An 18,052-nucleotide genomic window follows, 5' to 3' on the forward strand; every position below is an offset into this window, starting at 1 on the left:
GGCCTGCCCGTCGGGGCACTGGGGGTGGCACGGGGGGGACACGGGAGGTGGCACAGGAGGTGACACGGGTGGCTCTGTGGCAGATGCTGGTGTACCTGTCCTTCCTGGTTGAGGTGTTCTGGGTGTGACGGGGGTGACACAGGTGGCACAGGAGGTGACGGGGTGGCACGGATGGCACAGATGGCACAGGTGGCACAGGAGGTGGCACAGGTGGCACAGCAGGTGACACGGGTGGCTCTGTGGCAGATGGTGGTGTACCTGTCCTTCCCGGTCGGGGTGTTCTGGGTCTCCAACCAGGCCGAGTTCTTCCAGCGCCACGTGATCGACCGCAAGGTGAGGGAGGGACCCCTGGGGACACCCTGGGGACACCCTGGGGACACCTCGATGTCCCCCTGGGTGCCCTCCCCCCTCACCCGCTCTCTTTCCAGAGGGAGATTTTCCCGCCGGACAATCCCGAACGGGTGAGGCCCCGACTGTCCCTGCAGTGTCCCCGGGGTGTCCCTGCTGTCCCACAGTGTCCCCAACGTGTCCCCAACGTCCCTCTCCGTGTCCCCCCAGTCCCTTCCCAGTGTCCCCAATGTCTCCAGTGACACCCCCAGTGTCCCCCCCACCCCCCCCGATGTTGCCAACGTGTCCCCAGATTCCCCCTGGGTGTCCCCAACACCCCCCAGGGCTCCCCATGGTGTCCCCAGGGTGTCCCCAAGATCCCCTGGTGTCCCCAGAGTCTCTTCCCGGTGTCCCCAACACCTCCAGTCTCCCCTTGGCAGCGTCCTCCCACTGTCCCCAGTGTCCCCCTGGTGTCCCCTGCCACCCTGGGGGGGACTGAGAGGACACCCAAGGGACACTGCTGGTGCCACCTGGTGTCCCCTCCTGTCCCTGCTGTCCCCTGATCCCGTGTCTGTGTCCCCCGACCCCGTTTCCCGTGTCCCTGACCCTGCTCCTTGTCCCCTGTTCCTGCTTCGTGTCCCTGAGCCCTGTCCCTGACTCTTGTCCCCATGTCCCTGCCCCATGTGCCTCTTCCTTGTCCCCATGTCCCTGCCCCATGTTCCTGTCCCTGACCGCTGCCTGTCCCTGTCCAGTCTCCTCTGTCTCTACCTCCTTCTCCCCATGTCCCCTGTCGGTGTTCCCTGTCCCCATCCCCTGTCGGTGTCCCCTGTCCCTGACCCTGTCCCCTGTCCCTGACCCTGTCTCCTGTCCCTATCCCCTGTCGGTGTCCCCTGTCCCTGTCTGTGTCCCCTGTCTGTGTCCCCTGTCGGTGTCCCCTGTCCCTGACTCTGTTCCCTGTCCCTGACCCTGTCCCTGACCCTGTCCCCTGTCCCCGTCCCCTGTCCCTGACCCTGTTGGTGTCCCCTGACCCTGTCTCCTGTCCCCATCCCTGACCCTGTTCCCTATCCCTGTCCCTGTCTCCTGACCCTGTCCCTGACTCTGTCCCCGTCCCCTGTCGGTGTCCCTGACCCTGTCCCTGACCCTGTTCCCTGTCTGTGTCCCCTATCCCTGACCCTGTCCCTGACCCTGTCCCCTGACCCTGTCCCCTGTCTGTGTCCCCTGTCCCTGACCCTGTCCCCTGACCCTGTTCCCTGTCTGTGTCCCCACAGCGCCGGGCCATGGCTGAGCTGAAGCAGCGGCTGCGGGAGGGGAAGGGGACACAGGCGTGAGGGGACAGGGACACACGGGCACCCCGCGGGGCACGGCGCTGGCAGAGGGGACACGGCAGTGACAGAAGGGACACGGCAGTGACAGAGGGGACGTGTGGGTGTCAGAGAGGACGCCGCAGTGGCAGAGGTGACGCCGCAGTGGCAGAGGGGACGTGTGGCTGCTCGCCGTGGCTGCACCGTGACACCGGCAGCGTGGCCGCGGTGGTGACGCAGGAGCCGCGTGGCAGCGTCCTGTGACCGTGGGCTCGCGGTGACGCCGCTGCCAGGGCCGCGCTGGTGGCAGAGGGGACACGTGGCTGCCTCCCGTCACCGTGGGCACAGCCTGGTGCCATCACAGTGGCTGAGTTGGTGGCAGAGGGGACACGTGGCAGCAGCAGCCGCTGCCATCGACGCTGTGACCCTGTTGGTGGCACAGGGGCCACACCTCGTCCGTGGCACGAGGGACACGTGCCCTCGCCTGATGGCACCGCCGCGGGTGGCAGCGGGGCCACGTGGCTGTCCCCGTGTCCCTGGTGCCGTGGGGACACGTGTGGGACACATGTGGGACATGTGAGGGACTTGTGTCTGTACCTGCTGCTGCCCGGCCCCGAGGGCACACGTGGCACCCCTGGGTGTCCCCAATAAACGGCGCTGGCACTGCCCAGGGGGGCGTCCCCAGGGTGTCACCGGGGCTGGCAGAGCTGTCCCCCAGTGCCACCTGGGGCTCCTGTGCCCCTCAGTGTCCCCTGGTGCCACCCTGACGGGTGTCCTGTGTCCCTCAATGTCACCCGAGTGCTGTGGGTGTCCCTTGGTGCCTCCCCCAGCGATGTCCTTTCTCCCCCCCCCCAGTGTCACCCATCTGCGTGGTGCCACCCCCAGTGACGGGTGCCTTGTCCCCCCAGTGCCCCCCAAGACCCCACGGGTGTCACAGGCCCCAAGTGCTCGGGGGGTTTATTGGGGTTGGGGGGACACAGATGGGGGGAGGGGACGGGGGTGACGCGGCAGGGGGAGGGCAGGGGGGGGTCCGTGGCTCCGGGGGGCTCCGGGGGCTCAGTCCTGTGGGGAGATGGGAGAGGGGCACTCACGGGGGTCCCCTGGGGGGGTCCCCCAGGTCCCCCCACCCCCGGGTGCCCTCCCTGGCTGTCCCACCGTGGCCGCCCCCCCCCCCAGAGACCCCAGCGGGTCCCTCACCGTGGGTCCCCCCCCCTATCCCCCCCGAGCCCCCTCCCGGCCCGAGCCCCCTCCCCTGTGCCCCCCCCATACCTGTGTCCCCCCGTGCCCACCTGTGGCCCCCCCGTGCCGAAGCCGGGCAGTCTGGGCACCGGCAGCCGCTGCTCGTCCATCCTGCGGCCCTGCGAGCTCGCCACCATGTCCAGCAGCGACGCCAGCTCGGGGGGGGGCGGCTCCCCGTCCCCACCTGCCGGGACCCCCGAGTCACCCACGGACCCCCCCCTCTGCCTGCCGGGACCCCCGAGTCACCCACGGTCCCCTGGTCACCCACGGACACCCCCCCGCCCCCCACCTCCTGCCCGGGGACCCCCGGTCACCCACGGACACCCCCCAGCACCCACGGCCCCCTCTCCACGTGCTCGGGGACCCCCGAGTCACCCCCAGCACCCACCGAAGCCCTGCCCCCACCCCGCGTCCCCAAACTCGTGTCCCCCCCCCCGAGTGCTCCCCCCCCGTACCCGCCTTTCCCCCGTGTCCCCTCACCCGCGTGTCCCTCGTGCCCCACTCCATGTCCCCGTGTCCCCCCCATTTCCCGTCCTGTCCCCACTCACCCGTGCCCCCCCGGTGCCCCCCGGTGCCCCCTCACCCGTGCCCCCCCCCAGGGTGCAGCGCTGTTCGTCCATGCGGGCGCCCTGCACGGAGCTCAGCAGCGAGAAGAACCCCTCCTGCTCCGGGGACCCCCCCTCTGCCGGGGACCCCCCCTGCGGGGACACCGCGTCAGGGACCCCCCCTGCTCCGGGGGAACCCCCCCTCGGCCGGGGACCCCCCGAAACAGGGACCCCCCTCCTGCTCGGGACCCCCCGACCCGCTGGGAGGGACCCCCCCCGCGGGGACACCCCGTTAACAGGGACCCTCCCCGTTCTGGGGACCCCCCCAGAAATGGTGACACCCCCACTTCTACCGGGGAACCCCCTCAGCCGAGGCCCCCCCCGCTTCGGGAACCCCCCGGAATGGGAAGACCCCCGAAAGGGGGACCCGCCCCTACACGTCCCCCCCGAAACGGCGGCCCCCCCACCCCTCAAAGCCCCCCCCCCCCCCAAACTGGGGTCCCCCCTTTGCCCCCCTCACTGGGACCCCCGGGCTCTTGCACCGCCCCCCGTGACCCCCAAGCGTGGGGTCCCGCTGTCCAGGGGACCCCCAAAACCCCACCCACGCGTGCCCCGCACCCCTCGGTGCCCCCCGCCCACTCACGGTGCCCCCCGGGGGTCCCTCGGTGCTCCCCCCCGCCCCCCCCTCACCGCCGCGCGCTCGGGCTCCGTCCCCCCCGGGGCCGCCATCGCGGGTGGGTGGGAGCGGCCCCGCGGCCCCTCTTATACCGCGGGTGGGGACACGGGGGGGACACGGGGGGGGACACGGGGGGACACGGGGGGGGACACGGGGGGAACACGGTGGGAACACGGGGGGGGACACGGGGGGGACACGGTGGGAACACGGGGGGGGACACGGGGGGGACGATGGGAGGGGGGCGGGGCACCCGTGGGTGCCGGGGGGGGGGGGGTCGTGGCTGCTGCGGGTCCCCACTGACGCCGTGGGGGTCTCGTGGGTGCTCTGGGCTCTTATGGGTGCAGTGGGGTCCCCGTGGGTGGTGTGGGGTCTCCGTGGGGTCCTCGCGGGTGCCGTGGGTGCCACGGGTTCTGTGGGGTCCCCGTGGGTGCTCTGGGCTCTTATGGGTGCAGTGGGGTCCCCGTGGGTGCCACGGGTTCTGTGGGTGCTGTGGGGTCCCCCGTGGGTGCCACGGGTTCTGTGGGGCCCCTGTGGCTCCCCGTGGTGCTGTGGATGCTCTGGGGTTCCTGTGGATTCTCTGGGGTCCCCCTGGGTGCCGTGGGGTCCCTGTGGGTGCCCGCGGGTGCTGTGGGGTCTCCGTGGGCGCTGTAGGGTCGTGAGCGCAGGGGGCGTCTCTGTGGATGCTCCGGGTGCCCGTGGGTGCTCTGGGGTCTCCTGGGTTCTGAGGCGTCCATGAGGGGGTCCCCGTGGGTGCTCTGGGGTCCCCGTAGGTGTGGTGGGTTCTGTGGGATCGCTGCGGGTGCTGTGGGGCCCCCGTGGGTGCTGTGGGGTCCTTGCGGGTTCCCGTTGGTGCTGTGGGTGCTCTGGGGGCTCCGCCTGGGTTCTGTGGGGTCTCCACGGGGTCCCCGCGGGTGCCGTGGGTGTCCCGTGTCCCCGCGGGTGCCGCAGGTCCCCTCAGGGGGGGTGGGCGGAGATGGGGGCAAGACCCCCCCCCGCGTGTCCCCAATCCCCCCCTGGCAGCCGCGAGCAATTAACGAAATGGCGCTTAATTGCACCCATAAATCCCCACCCGCGCCGGCAGCCGCCGCGGGGGGGACACACGGGGGGGGACACACGAGGTCACCCTGCGCCCCCCCCGTGAGTGCTGCGCACCCTGTGCCCGTGTCACTGCCCCAGGGGGTGCCCCCCAGTGCCCCCCAGTTATCCCCAGTGTCCCCAGTGTGCCCCCAGTGCTCTCCCAGTAACCTCCTGGTGTCCCCCGGTGTCCTGGTGCTGCCCCAGGGGGTGTCCCCTGCTGTACCCCAGTGCCCCCCAATGTCCCCCACCGTCCTCCCGTGCCTCCCCCAGTGCTCCCCAGTTATCCCCAGTGTCCCCAGTGCCCACAAGTGGCCCCCAATGTGTCCCAGTGCTCTCCCAGTAACCTCCTGGTGTCCCCCAGTGTCCGGGTGCTGCCCCAAGGGGTGTCCCCTGGTGCACCCCGGTGCCCCCCAGTTATCCCCAGTGGCCCCCAGTGTCCCCCAGTGTCCCCCAATGTGCCCCCAGTGCTCTCCCAGTAACCTCCTGGTGTCCCCCGGTCTCCGGGTGCTGCCCCAGGGGGTGCCCCCCAGTGCCCCCAATGTCCCCCACCGTCCTCCCGTGCCTCCCCCAGTGCCCCCCAGTTACCTCCAGTGCTCCCCAATATCTCCCCAGTGCCCTCCAGTGTCCCTCAGTGTCCCTCGCTGTCCCCCAGTGTCCCCCCCCATTCCTTGGGGACAGCAGGCCCGGCTCGGCTCCTCTGTCCCCCTGTGTGTCCCCGCGGTGTCCCCAACACCCTGTCCCCTATCCCCAACACCCATGCCAGGACCTGGGGACAGCCGCGTCACCCCCGGCTCCCAGTGCCACCCTCGGGGGTGCCCCTGTCCCTGCACGTCCCTTGGCGTCCTCGTTCCCCGGTGTCCCCCGGTGTCCCCCCCCCATGTTCCCTGTCCCCCTCCTTGTGTCCCACTGGAGGCAGATTGGGGACATTGAGGGGGATGGGGACACTGGGGGACACTGAAGGGACGCTGGGGACATTGTGGGGACATCGGGACACCGGGGAGTTGGGGACACTGGGGGGCCCTGTGGGGTGCGGGGACCTCGGGGACACGGAGGGAGTGGGGGGCATGGGGCCACAGGGGGTGTCCCTGTCCCGGTGTGTCCCCCCCGGTGTCCCTGTCCCGGTGTCCCCCCCGGGTGTCTCCCCTGTCCCAGATGTCCCCGGGGGTCCCGTGTGGGGGAGGGGGGGGTGTCACCCGCACCTCTGGCCCCCCCTCCCCTCCCCCCGACGTCATTGGGGATCCGGGCCCTTCCCCCAGCCCAGATGGCGGCCCAGGTGTCCGGGGGGGGAAGGGGCGGGGGGCGTGCGGGCCCCTCCCCCCCCCCCGTGTCACCAGATGTCCCCCGGGTCCCCTCCCGTGTCCCCCCCGCGTGTCCCCCCCCGTGTCCGAGTCCCCGGTGTCCCCCCCCACCGTGTCCCTCCCGTGTCCCCTCCCCCATGTCCCCACCTTGTCCCCCCCCGTGTCTGAGTCCCCGGTGTCCCCCTCCACCGTGTCCCCCCCGTGTCCCCCCGTGTCCCCCCCGCTCCACCCAGGGGGCGTGGCCTCAGCGAGGGGGCGTGTCCAAGGCGGGCGTGGCCCCGCCCCGCGCAGGCCCCGCCCCTCGGCCGCGCTTTACGGCCGTTTCACGGCGGTGTCGCGGCGGCCGGATCGGTATCAGGTCGGTACCGGGGCTCCCGGGGGTCCCGGCGGGTCGCGGGCGGGGCCCGATCTCCTCGCTCTCCTCGCTCTCCTCCAGCCCGGCCAGCGCCGTGTCCGTGCCCTCCATCCCCTCCCCGGCGCCGCGGTGGGCGGTGACGCGGCCCCCGCATCCCCCGAACGCTGCCGCGGCCCCCGGGACCCCCCAGCCCCTCTCGCCCTCCCGACCCCCTCAGGCTGCCCCGCACCCCCCTCTAAGCCACCCCAAACCTTCTCTGAGGTCCCCCAAGCTGCCGCTCGCCCCCTTCTGACCCCCTTTAACCCCCTCAGTTCTCCCCTCGCTCCCCTGCAACCATCGCAGAGCGTCTGTGCGCGTCCCCTGCTCCTCAGAGCCCCTCAGAGCCCCTCAGAGCCCCCTCAGAGCCCCCTCAGAGCCCCTCTGACCCCCTCAGAGCCCCGTCAGAGCCCATCAGAGCCCCTCAGAGCCCCCTCAGACTCCCCTCGGACCCCCTCAGAGCCCCTCAGAGCCCCTCAGACCCCCCTCTAGCTGCCCCCTGCCCCCTCAAATCCCCCTGTACCCCCTCAGAGCCTCCCTAAACCCCCTCAGACCCCCCTCTCATCCACCTCACCCCCCTCTGACGCCCTCCTGCCGCCCCCTGACCCTCTCAGACCCCTCTCACCCCCCTGGTAGCCCCCCAGCACACTCTCACCCCCCTGGTAGCCCCCCCTGCACACTTCCAGCCCCTCTCAGACCCCTCTCACCCCCCTGGTAGCCCCCCTGCACACTCTCAGACCCCTCTCAGTTGTCTGGTAGTCCCCCCTGCACACTTCCAGCTCCTCTCAGACCCTTCTCAGCCCTCTGGTAGCCCCCCTGCACACTCCCAGCCCCTCTCACCCCCCTGGTAGCCCCCCCAGCACACTCTCAGCCCCCTGGTAGCCCCCCCTGCACGCTCCCAGCCCCTCTCAGCCCCTTGGTAGCCCCCTGGTAGCCCCCCCCAGCACACTCCCAGCCCCTCCCCGCCCCGCTGACGGCCGTGCCCCGTCCCCAGGCCGCGATGGACGCGCGTTTCACGCGGGGGAAGTCGCTGGTGCTGGAGCGGGCGCTGGGCCGGCCGCGCTCGGAGCTGTCTCTGGCCGCCTTCGCGCTGCTCTTCTCGGAGCTGGTGCAGTACTGCCAGCGCCGCGTGGCCTCGGTGGCCGAGCTGCAGGCCCGCCTGGCCCGCCTGGGCCACCACGTGGGGCTGCGGGCTCTGGACGCGCTGGTGGCCCGCGAGCGGCCGGGCCGGCGCGAGACCAAGGTGCTGGGGGTGCTGCTGTTCGTCAAGGGGCCGCTGTGGCGGGCGCTGTTCGGGCGCGAGGCCGACAAGCTGGAGCAGGCCAACGACGACGACCGCACCTTCTACGTGATCGAGAGGGAGCCCGTGGTGAACACGTTCGTGTCGGTGCCGCGCGAGAACAGCTCCCTGAACTGCGCCGCCTTCGCCGCCGGGCTGCTCGAGGCCGTGCTGGGCGCCGCCGGCTTCCCCGCCCGCGTCAGCGCCCACTGGCACAAGGGCACCACGCTCATGATCAAGTTCGACGAGGCCGTCATCGCCCGCGACAAGAGCCTGGAGGGGCGCTGAGGGGCGGCGCCGGCGGCCCCGGTGCCGGTGGAGGGACGCTCGGGGACGTCGTCGCGTCCCCGCGGCCTGGAGGGACGTGGAGGGGCCCGAGCGGCCCCGGCGGCGCCGTGTCCCTGTCACCGTGTGTGACCAGAGCCTGAGGGCCCTCGTGGCCTCGTCCCACGCAGCGATGTGAGATGAGGCCACGAGGGACAGAGTCTGGAGGGACGTCGAGGGGCAGGGACGAGGCCCCCTTGCCTTGGCCCGTGTCACCGCGTGGGCCGAGCCGTGAGAGGCGTCACCGCCTGCCACAGGAGCCTTCCTGGTGGCCCTCGGGCACCTCTGGGGATGTCAGAGCTGCTCTGTGTCCCTCAGCTCTGTTCTTGTCCACAGGGTGGCCCTTGGGGACACTCACGTCACTATAAATGGTCTCTTGTTCCTCCAGTGGCCTCGTCTGTTCTGTGGCTGGGCACATCCTGGCGCGGATTTGGGTCCCCAAACATGTCCCTTGTCTCTCTTGAGCTGCTGTGGGGCCATCTGTCACCTCTTGGGGACATAAGGACATCTGCCACCCCCCTTAGGGACACCGGGATTGGCCTAAGGGGCTCGTGGTAGCCTTTGGCCGCTGTTTGGGACATTGGGGTGTCCCCTGCTGGGGACACTGAGCTGCTCCCTGGGGACACTCTGGGGGTGCCCCCGTGCCCCGGGTGCCACCACCCTGTGTCACTCCCAGTGCCATCGCCGTGCCCGTGTCCCCCCGAGCCATGTCCCCGCAGTGTGTGGGGGGCCGGCACCGGGGGCAGGGGGTCCCGGGGGATCCAAGGGATTTGCGGGGTTTGGGGGGTTTATGGGGGGACCAGTGGGATTTGGCGAGTCCTGACAGAGGTCCATGAGGGTGGGCGGGGTTGGGGGTGCGGGGGGAGGTTCGGGGTGGGGGTTTTGGGGCGTTCTGGGGGTTTCGGGGGGGCCGGGGGCGTTCGGGGGGGCTTGGGGGTCCTCCCCGCCGCCAGGGGGCGCCGCAGCCCCGAGCAGGTGTGTCCCGCCGCTGCCGTTTCCGCTTCCGGCCCGCGGTGTTTCCGCTTCCGCCGCCGTTGCCAGGCCCGGTTCGCGGTGTTCGCGCTGCCCCCGGCGGTCCCGGGCCCGGCGCCGCGGCCATGGGCGCTCACCTGGCGCGGCGCTACCTGTGGGACGCGGAGGCGGAGCCCGACCCGCTGCAGATGCCGTCGTTCCCCGCCGATCTGGGGCTGCCGGGGCGCCGGCCCCGCGGTCAGTGCGGGGACACGGGGGCACGGGGGGGAGGGCACGGGGAGGGGGACACGGGGGGGACACGGGGAGCGGGACACGGGGGGGACACGGGCGCGGTGTTCTTGGGGCGTCCCCGCCCTCGCGTGACCCCGGTGACCTCTCGCCGTGAGCCCCGTGTGTGTTCCCCGCTGCCACTTCCCGTGTCCCTCCCGTGTCCCTCCACCGTGTCCCCTTCATGTCCCTCCCGTGTCCCTCCCCTGTCCCTCCCGTGTCCCCCCCGTGTCCCTCCACCGTGTCCCCTTCATGTCCCCCCCGTGTCCCTCCCCTGTCCCCTCGTGTCCCACCCCTGTCCCCTCGTGTCCCCGCCCTGCCGCGTGTCCCCCCCGGTCCCCGGCGGGTGCTGAGCGTGTCCCGTGTCCCCTCCGGTGACAGCCATGGTGGCCTCGGCGGAGCAGCTGGCGCAGGCCCGGCTGCCCCTGGAGCAGAGGGACTTCTGTGGCCACCACCTGCTGCGGCTGCTGCGCTGCCACCGCGACAACTTCCCCGTGCCCTGGGGCTGCCACGAGCTGCGCCACGCCTGGGACAGCTGCCAGCACCGCGAGTGAGGGGACATCGGGGACGTGGGGGACATCAGGGGGCATCAGGGGCACATCAGGGGACATCAGGGGGCACGGGGGAACACACCTGGGACGCTGCCAGCACCGCGAGTGAGGGGACATCAGGGGGCATGGGGGACATCAGGGGCACATCAAGGGAGCTGCCAGCACCGCGAGTGAGGGACGGGGATGTGGACATGGCAGGGGACATCAGGGGACATGGGGGACATCAGGGACGTGGGCACGGCAGGGGACATCAGGGGATATTAGAGGACATCAGGGGGCATGGGGGACATCAGAGGACATTGGGGGACATCAGGGGGCATGGGGGAACACGCCTGGGGCGCTGCCAGCACCGCGAGTGAGGGGACATCAGGGACGTGGGACACTGGGGCTGAGGGGGGCACAGGAGTGGGCACAGGCGAGGCTGGGGACAGGGGGTGCCAGGGCCGGGGCACGCGGGGCTGGGGGAACGAGGACAGGGCGGAGAGGGGGACGCGGGCACAGGGGTGGGGACGGGGGGGACAGGGACACGGGGGGGTGTGGGAGGGGCTCGGGGACACGGGGTCTGCACGGTGCCGCCCCCCCGCGCCGCCGCTGTTCCCGCGGTGGCCCCGGTGACGCGGTGCCACCCTGTCCCCAGCTACGTGATGCGCATGAAGGAGTTCGAGCGCGAGCGGCGCCTGCGGCAGCGCCAGAAGCGGCTGCGGCAGCACCAGGAGGGCGCCGAGTGACGCGCGGGGACGCGGGGACGGCGACACGAGGCCACCCCCGTGCAATAAAGGCACCGAGTGACACCGCGCTGGCGCTGGCTCTGCCTGCGGGGACGGGGACATCGCCAGGGCACCGCCCCCACCCAGCCTGGGGACAGCGCGATTGTCCCGCGGCGCGGCCGTGACCCCGCGGTGTCCCCTGGGAGGGGACAAGGACAGGCCACGCGTGGGGGATGTGGTTTATTGTCACCTGTGGTGGCACAGGACACGGGCTGCGGTCGCCAGCCCCGGGGGTGACACCGCACGGTCACCGCTGCTGTCCCGGGGAACCGGGCCAGCCTCGCTGGGGACGGTGCCACCGGAGAGGGGACGCCGGCGCTGGGAGCCAGCGGGTGACGGGACAGTGGGGCCGGGGTGACAACAGGCTCGTGTGCCCCACACTGTCCCCAAGGGACAGGTCAGGGTGCCCCGGGGTGTCCCCAAGGGCTGCCCTGGTGTCACAGCAGGGAGGGGACAACGGGGGAGTGGGGGGGAGGGATAATCCCGGAATTCCCAAGGGAGGTGTCCCCGCAGGGTGCCACAGTGACAGTGGGGACAGGGTGTCCCCAGAGGGCAGGGGTGTCCCCGGTGTCAGCGGGAAGGGGATGGCGGGGGATGGGCTGTCCCCACGGTGTCCCCGTGGTGTCCCTGCCGCGTCCCGGTGTCACAGCAGGAAGGGGATGATGGGGGAGCGCAGCGGGGGATAATCCCGGAATTCCCGGAGGTAGCTGCGGTGCTTGCCCTGCGCCCAGATCGCCATCTGCACGAAGCCCACCAGCGAGAACAGGGCCACTGCGGGGCCACCACTGTCACCGCAGTGCCACGGGGCCACGGACACACCGCGGCGGGCAGGGGACCCCAGGAACGGGGCACAGGGAAGGACAGGGGACCCCAGGGTGGGATGGGACATGGGGGGAAGGGACCCGCGGGGGGTGGGGGGTTCGAGGGTGGCACAGGGGACTCTGGAGGGGGACAGAGGACACGGGGGCACAGGGGACCTGAGGGGACAGGAGGGACACGGAGCCCAGGGTGGGTTTGGGTGGCTGGGGGGGCACAGGGGACGTGGAGCGGGCGACATGAGGGGACAGGGGAGGGACATGGACCCTGGGGAGATGAGGGATTTGGGTGGCTGGGGATGGGACAGGAGACATGGAGAGAGGGGACACGGGGACCCCGGGGTGGCACAGGGACGTGGGGGGGAATATTGGGATGCTGGGGGCTTCGGGCAACTGGGGGTGACATGGAGGGGACACGGGGACCCCAGGGTGGCACGGGGGACACAGAGCCGGGGTCTATGGGGTGCCCCCTCCCCCCCAGAAGGGCACCTTCCCCCTCCCCTCACCGGGCAGACACTGGGTCATGATGGTGAAGCCGATCCAGGACCCGACCTGGGGGGAAACACCCACGGGGGAGGGGGGGGGGTGTCACCCACGGGGGGGCAGCTCCCCCATGTCCCCCTCCCCCTCAGTCCTGCCGTGCCCCCCCGGGGGCTCCTCCGCTGCGGGGACCCCACCCAGCACAGCAGGCACTGCCCATGCCCATCCCTGCTCCCGGTGCCCCCCGGTGCCCCCCGGTGCCCCCCGGTGCCCCCCACCTCGTAGGTGTAGTTGGGGCAGGACACGAGCAGGAAGAGCCACGTGAAGGGGTTGCGGGTGGGGTACGGGATCTTCCGCGTCTTCGAGCCTGGCACCGGGTCACAGCCGGGTCACGGCCAGGTCACAGCCGGAGCACGGCCGGGTCACGCACCGGTGACGCCCCCGGACACGGGTCACCCCCCTGTGTCACCCCTCCAGTCATGGGTCACCCCCCAGACCACCCCCCGGACACGGGTCACCTCCTGTGTCACCCCTCCAGCCATGGGTCACCCCCCAGGCCACCCCCTGGCCGGGTGTCACCCTCCATGTCCCCACCGTGCCCCCTGCCAACCCGTGGCTGCTCCTGTACGTTCTTGTGGGCTCTGCACCATCCTGTCCCCCTGTCCCCCCGTGTCCACATGTCCCCCCTGTGTACTCCCGTGTTCCCTCTTGTCCCCCCGTGTCCCCCCCGTGTCCCCCCATGTCCCCCATGCCCCCCATCCCCCATGTCCCTGTGTCCCCCTGTCCCCCATCCCCCCGTGTTCCCCCATGTCCCCCCCGTGTCCCCCCGTCCCCTCCTGTCCCCCCATCCCCCGTGTCCCCCCGTGTCCCCCCCGGGTCCCCCCCGTGTCCCCCCCGTATCCCCTCACCCGCGGGGCGCAGGTTCCGCAGGGCCACGTGGATGGAGAAGTTCCCGAGTTGGCAGAACTGGGGGGGAGCGTGGGGGGGGTCACAAGGGGGCCCCGAGTGGGTGGGTGGCACCTCGACCCCCCCAGCACTCACCGGGACCCCCCCAGCATCCCCTTGGCCCCCCAGCCCCACGGGCCCCCCCTTACACCCCACAGCCTCGCCCTCGGCCCCCCCACTTCACTCCCTTGTGTCCCCCCCAGCCCCCACTGGGACCCCATGGGACCCCCCCAGCCCCTCCAGCTCCCCCATCCCAGCACCCACTGCCCCCCAGCCCCCCCCCGCACCCACTGGGACCCCCTCCCCCCGTGTCCCCTCCCCAGGGACCCACCAGGAACACGGCCAGCGCCAGCTTCACCTGCTCGTCACCATAGGCTGGGGGGACACGGCGGGGTCAGGGACAGGGACAACTCCCGGTGTCCCCTGCCCAGCCGGGGGGCACTGGGGCACCTGGGGCACCCACAGCCCCGCCGTGTCCCCTGGACACACAGGACAAGGACAAGGGGGACACGGGGGGGGGGGGGTGGGTGGGGATGGGGACATGGGGGACACTGAGGGGACAGAGACAGGTGACAAGAGACCCTCATGGGGGGTGTAAGCAGAGGAGGGTGGGATGGGGACACAGGGGGGACACAGGGGACACACAGAGGACACACAGGGGACAGGTGCCACTCACCTGGGGGTTATAGCTGAGGGTTGGTGGGATGGGGACACTGGGGACACACAGGGGACACACAGGGGACAGGTGGCACTCACCCGGGGGCGTGTACAGCGGGTGGTTGATGTAATAGGCCATCCAGGCAGCAAAGCCCCAGTAGTAGGTGCAGTTCTGGGGACATTGGGGACACATTGGGGACATAGTGGGGACATAGTGGGGACATAGTGGGGACACACCAGCGGCAGGCAGGGGACATCTGGGGACGCCCAGGTGAGCTGAGGGGACTCAGAGGGGACACAGGGAGAACGGGGTGACCTGGGGAGGACAGGGAGGTGACCCAGGTGACAATGACACCTTGAAGGTGTCGCGCAGGGCTGGTGCTGCGCGAGAACCAACGGGGACAGGGGGTGACAGGGGTGACCTGAGGGGGACGGGGAAGGGACACAGGTGCCAGGGATACCTCAGAAGCCATGTGAGAACCAGTGGGGACAGGCGTGACCCAGGGGGACAGGGAGGTGACCCTGGGGACTGGGAGGTGACCCTGGGGGACAGGGAGGTGACCCTGGTGACAGTGACAGCTTGAAGAGGCTGTGCAGCGTTGGGGCTGTGCGAGAACTGGTGGGGATAGGGGGGGGACAGGGGGTGGCAGAGGTGACCCGGGAGGGACAGGAGGGGACAGGGGGTGACAGAGATGACCTGGGAAAGACAGGAGGGGACAGGGGGTGGCAGAGGTGACCCGGGACGGACAGGGAGGTGACCCAGGTGCCACCTCAAAGTTGTTGCGCAGGGTCGGTGCCATGCGGGAACTGGTGGGGACAGAGAAGGGGCTGGGGGTGACCTGGGGGGGAGAGAGAGGGGACAGGGCCGAGCAGGGGGGGGGGATGCAGTGACCCTTGGGGGGACAGGGCGGTGCCCCAGGCGCCAGGGGTGCCACCGCAGTGCCATGGGTGGTGCCACTGTCACCTTGAAGATGTTGCGCAGGGGCATCGTCCCGTGCGAGAAGCGGTGCACGAAGAGCGTCTCCAGCAGCCGCTTCACGTAGTGGAACGAGTGGCAGCAGCAGGCCAGGCTGGGGGGACACGGGGGGGACACGGGGGGGACACGGGGGTCAGGGGACACAGGGGGGACACGGGGGGGACACGGGGGTCAGGGGACACGGGGGGCTGGGCACACCAGGGGCACACCCTGGGGATACCTCCCCCGTGTCCCCAGCTGCCGTCCCGCCCCCCCACAGCCCCCTCCCAGGCCCCCCATATCCCCTCACTGCCTCCCCAGACCCCCCCAAAGCCCCCAGGGCCCTCCCAGTGCCCCCTCCCAGATCCCCCAGACCCCCCCAGACCCCCGTGAGTCCCCATTGCTCCCCCAGAGCCCCTCCAGGAACTCCCCACTTTCCCCCCGGGGACCCCCACTGCCCCACTCAGACACCCCCTGAACCCCCCATTGTCACCCCCATCACCCAGACCCCCCTGACGTCCCCACAGCCCCACTCAGAACACACAGACACCCCCCACTGCCCCATTCCCCCCCCCCAGCTCTCCCTGCACCCCCCAAATCACACTCAGGCCCCCCCATTTCCCACCCATCATCCCCCCCAGCCCCCCTGGTGCTCCCATTGTCCCCAGGCCCCCACTGCCCCTCCTGCCCGTCCCCCCTCACTGTCCCCACTGCCTCCCCCGCTGTCCCCCCCCGCTGTCCCCTTCGTCCCCGCTGTCCCCCCTCCCTGTCCCCTCTCTGTCCCCCCTCCCCGTCCCCCCTGTCCCCGCTGTCCCCCCTCACTGGACCACGCGGTGCCGGCTGGCGGTGAAGTCGTAGCGGGGCCCGTACAGGAACGGGACACGGAAATAGAACAGCAGGTAAATGAGCAGGGGACCCGCGTACTCCGTCAGGAACACCTGGGACAGGTGAGGGGACAGTCTGGGACACCTGGGACGGGTGAGGGACTGGGGGGACACCTGGGGACAGGGGAACACGGGGGACATGGGACTTGCAGGAGCAGGGATGGACACACGGACACAGGGACAGAGGAGGGGACAGAGTGGGACAGCTGGACAGAGGGAGGGACAGGGACACAGGGACAGGGACACAGGGAGGGACAGACAGACGGGGGAAGGCCCAACCCTCTGTGCCCCCAGCTCCTGGGAGGGGAATGGGGCAGGGGGACACAGGGGGACATGGGGGATGGGTGACAGGGCACAGCGGGCGGGGGGCAGGGTGGCAGCGGGTGACAGCCCCTCACCGTGACCCAGCTGATCTGCGCCCCCAGGTCCCGGAAGTACAGCGTGGCCGTGGTGCCCACGGGCAGCGACTGCAGCACATCCTCGTCCTTCAGCGAGCGACCCTCTGGGGACAGCGACACCTGGGGCACCTGGGGCAGCTGGGGGACAGCTGGGGGACATCTGGGGGACAGCTGGGGGACAGCTGGGGGGCACCTGGGGGACACCTGGGACACCTGGGACAGCTGGGGGACAACTGGGGCACCTGGGACAGCTGGGGGACAACTGGGGGACAGCTGGGGGACAGCTGGGGCACCTGGGGGACATCTGGAACATCTGGGGGACAGCTGGGACACTTGGGGCACCTGGGACAGCTGGGGGACAGCTGGGGCACCTGGGGGACACCTGGGGGATACTTTGAACACACCTGGGACACCCCTGGGGACACCCGGAGGGATAGCAGGGGACAGTGGGGGCACCTGGGGACATTGTAGGGACACCCCAGGAGACAGGGGGAGAACATCTCAAGACACCTGGGGACAGCTGGGGGACACCCTGGGGACCCTGCAAGGAACACCTGGAAACATCCTGGGGACACCTGGGGACAGCCCAGCCTGTGGTGACACTCACTGGGGTCCAGGCGCAGGGACTGTCTCGCCGGGTACCACTGGGGATCTGTGGGACAGAGGAGACAGCGGTGGTGGCACTGCGGGGACAGAGCCACAGAGGGGACAGCCATGGTGGCACTGCGGGGACAGAGCCACACAAGGTCCGACAAAGATGGACGCGGCCCCACGGTGGGTCTGTGATCACGGTGGTGACCATGACGGCCCTGTGACAATGATGGCCATGATGTCGGTCCTCATGGCCCTGTCACAAGTCCTTGGCCATGATGTCGGTCCCCATAGCGCTGTGACAGCTTCCCACAAGTCCCCACCACTCTGTGACAGGTCCCCAGCCACACTGAGGGTCCCCACGGAGGGTCCCCAACCCCATGCCCCCCGTCCCTGTCCCCAAACCCCGTCCCCACTCACGGGCTTTGCTGAACAGGTTCTTGATGTCGGCCACGGTGGCCTGAGGCTCCACCTGGGGACAGCGAGGGGCTGTCAGGGGCCGTGGGGACACCCGGGGCTGCCCCGTGTCCCCTCCCTTGTCGGCGCTGTCCCCGTACCTTGTCGAGGAAGCAGAGCTTGTCCCGCGTGCGGGCGTCCAGGATCTCCACCTCGAAGAACAGCACGGCCGATTTCTTGGGCCGCTTGCTGGGGGCCACCGGGGGCCACAGCCCCAGCACGGGGGACGGGGACACCGGGCCCCCCTCGCGGGGTGGAACTGCCACCTCCATGTCACCGCGCCCGCCCGAAACCCGATCGGCCCCGGGAGCGGCTAAATATAACCCTGCCCCCGCCCCGCCGGGCTCTTGGCCCTGCTGGCCCTGGAGGTGGCCCTGGAGGTGGCCCCGGGGTGGCCACGGGAGGGACAGAGTCACCCGGCGCCGGGGGTGGGGACAGTGGCCGGCGGGGACGGAGGGGACAGGACGCGGCTCGGGCGGGAGGTGAGGCCGGACCCCCCCACAGCACCAGGGTCGCCAGGAGGCTCGGTGGCACCAGGTGGGGACAGCGCTGGCCGAAGGCACGCGGCCGCGGTCAGCCCCGGTCACTCCGCGGGGAACCGGGTGAGGCCACCCGGTGCCACCCTGGGACGGGGCTCTGCCACCCCTGGGGACACCGCCACCCCTGGGGACACCGCGACGGGGACAGGCGGCTGCCAGCCCTGGGCACTGCGATGGGGCTCTGTCACCCTCTGTCACCCGAGGGCCGGCGTGGCGCGGTGCCACCACTCCAGTGACGCGCCTGGGGGGGCGGTGACACCTTCACGGGCTACGGGGCCGTGCCCAAGGAGTCGCCCGGAGCGCGGTGACGGTGGCGGG

General features: G+C 71.1%; 4 protein-coding genes across 4 annotated transcripts; 2 read left to right on the plus strand and 2 right to left on the minus strand.

The window, feature by feature from the left end:
- Positions 1-2,485: 2,485 nt before the first annotated feature.
- PCP2 (Purkinje cell protein 2) lies at positions 2,486-4,141 on the minus strand (the record flags this gene model as incomplete). Its single annotated transcript, XM_082299336.1, has 4 exons — positions 2,486-2,690; positions 2,898-3,051; positions 3,451-3,580; positions 4,103-4,141. 4 exons carry the CDS (start codon positions 4,139-4,141, stop codon positions 2,486-2,488), a joined length of 528 nt encoding a protein of 175 aa, XP_082155462.1.
- Positions 4,142-6,766: 2,625 nt separating this feature from the next.
- Positions 6,767-8,844, plus strand: TRAPPC5 (trafficking protein particle complex subunit 5). Its single transcript, XM_082299305.1, has 2 exons — positions 6,767-6,821; positions 7,849-8,844. Exon 2 carries the CDS (start codon positions 7,855-7,857, stop codon positions 8,419-8,421), a length of 567 nt encoding a protein of 188 aa, XP_082155431.1. The 5' UTR covers positions 6,767-6,821; positions 7,849-7,854; the 3' UTR covers positions 8,422-8,844.
- Positions 8,845-9,459: 615 nt separating this feature from the next.
- NDUFB7 (NADH:ubiquinone oxidoreductase subunit B7) lies at positions 9,460-11,042 on the plus strand. The gene is made up of 3 exons (XM_082299399.1): positions 9,460-9,666; positions 10,078-10,246; positions 10,885-11,042. The coding sequence occupies exons 1-3, from the start codon at positions 9,555-9,557 to the stop codon at positions 10,973-10,975; spliced, it is 372 nt and encodes a 123-aa protein (XP_082155525.1). The 5' UTR covers positions 9,460-9,554; the 3' UTR covers positions 10,976-11,042.
- Positions 11,043-11,181: 139 nt separating this feature from the next.
- On the minus strand, positions 11,182-17,622 carry TECR (trans-2,3-enoyl-CoA reductase). The gene is made up of 12 exons (XM_082299414.1): positions 17,297-17,622; positions 17,160-17,211; positions 16,756-16,800; positions 16,149-16,252; positions 15,689-15,804; positions 14,876-14,981; positions 14,011-14,083; positions 13,586-13,629; positions 13,218-13,275; positions 12,588-12,676; positions 12,336-12,381; positions 11,182-11,785 (listed from the first exon to the last, which is right to left on the minus strand). Exons 1-12 carry the CDS (start codon positions 17,465-17,467, stop codon positions 11,658-11,660), a joined length of 1,032 nt encoding a protein of 343 aa, XP_082155540.1. The 5' UTR covers positions 17,468-17,622; the 3' UTR covers positions 11,182-11,657.
- Between the last annotated feature and the right edge of the window lie 430 nt (positions 17,623-18,052).

This window comes from Coloeus monedula (genome assembly GCF_965178545.1).
Source record: "Coloeus monedula genome assembly, chromosome: 31".
NCBI classification, from domain to species: Eukaryota; Metazoa; Chordata; class Aves; order Passeriformes; family Corvidae; genus Coloeus; species Coloeus monedula.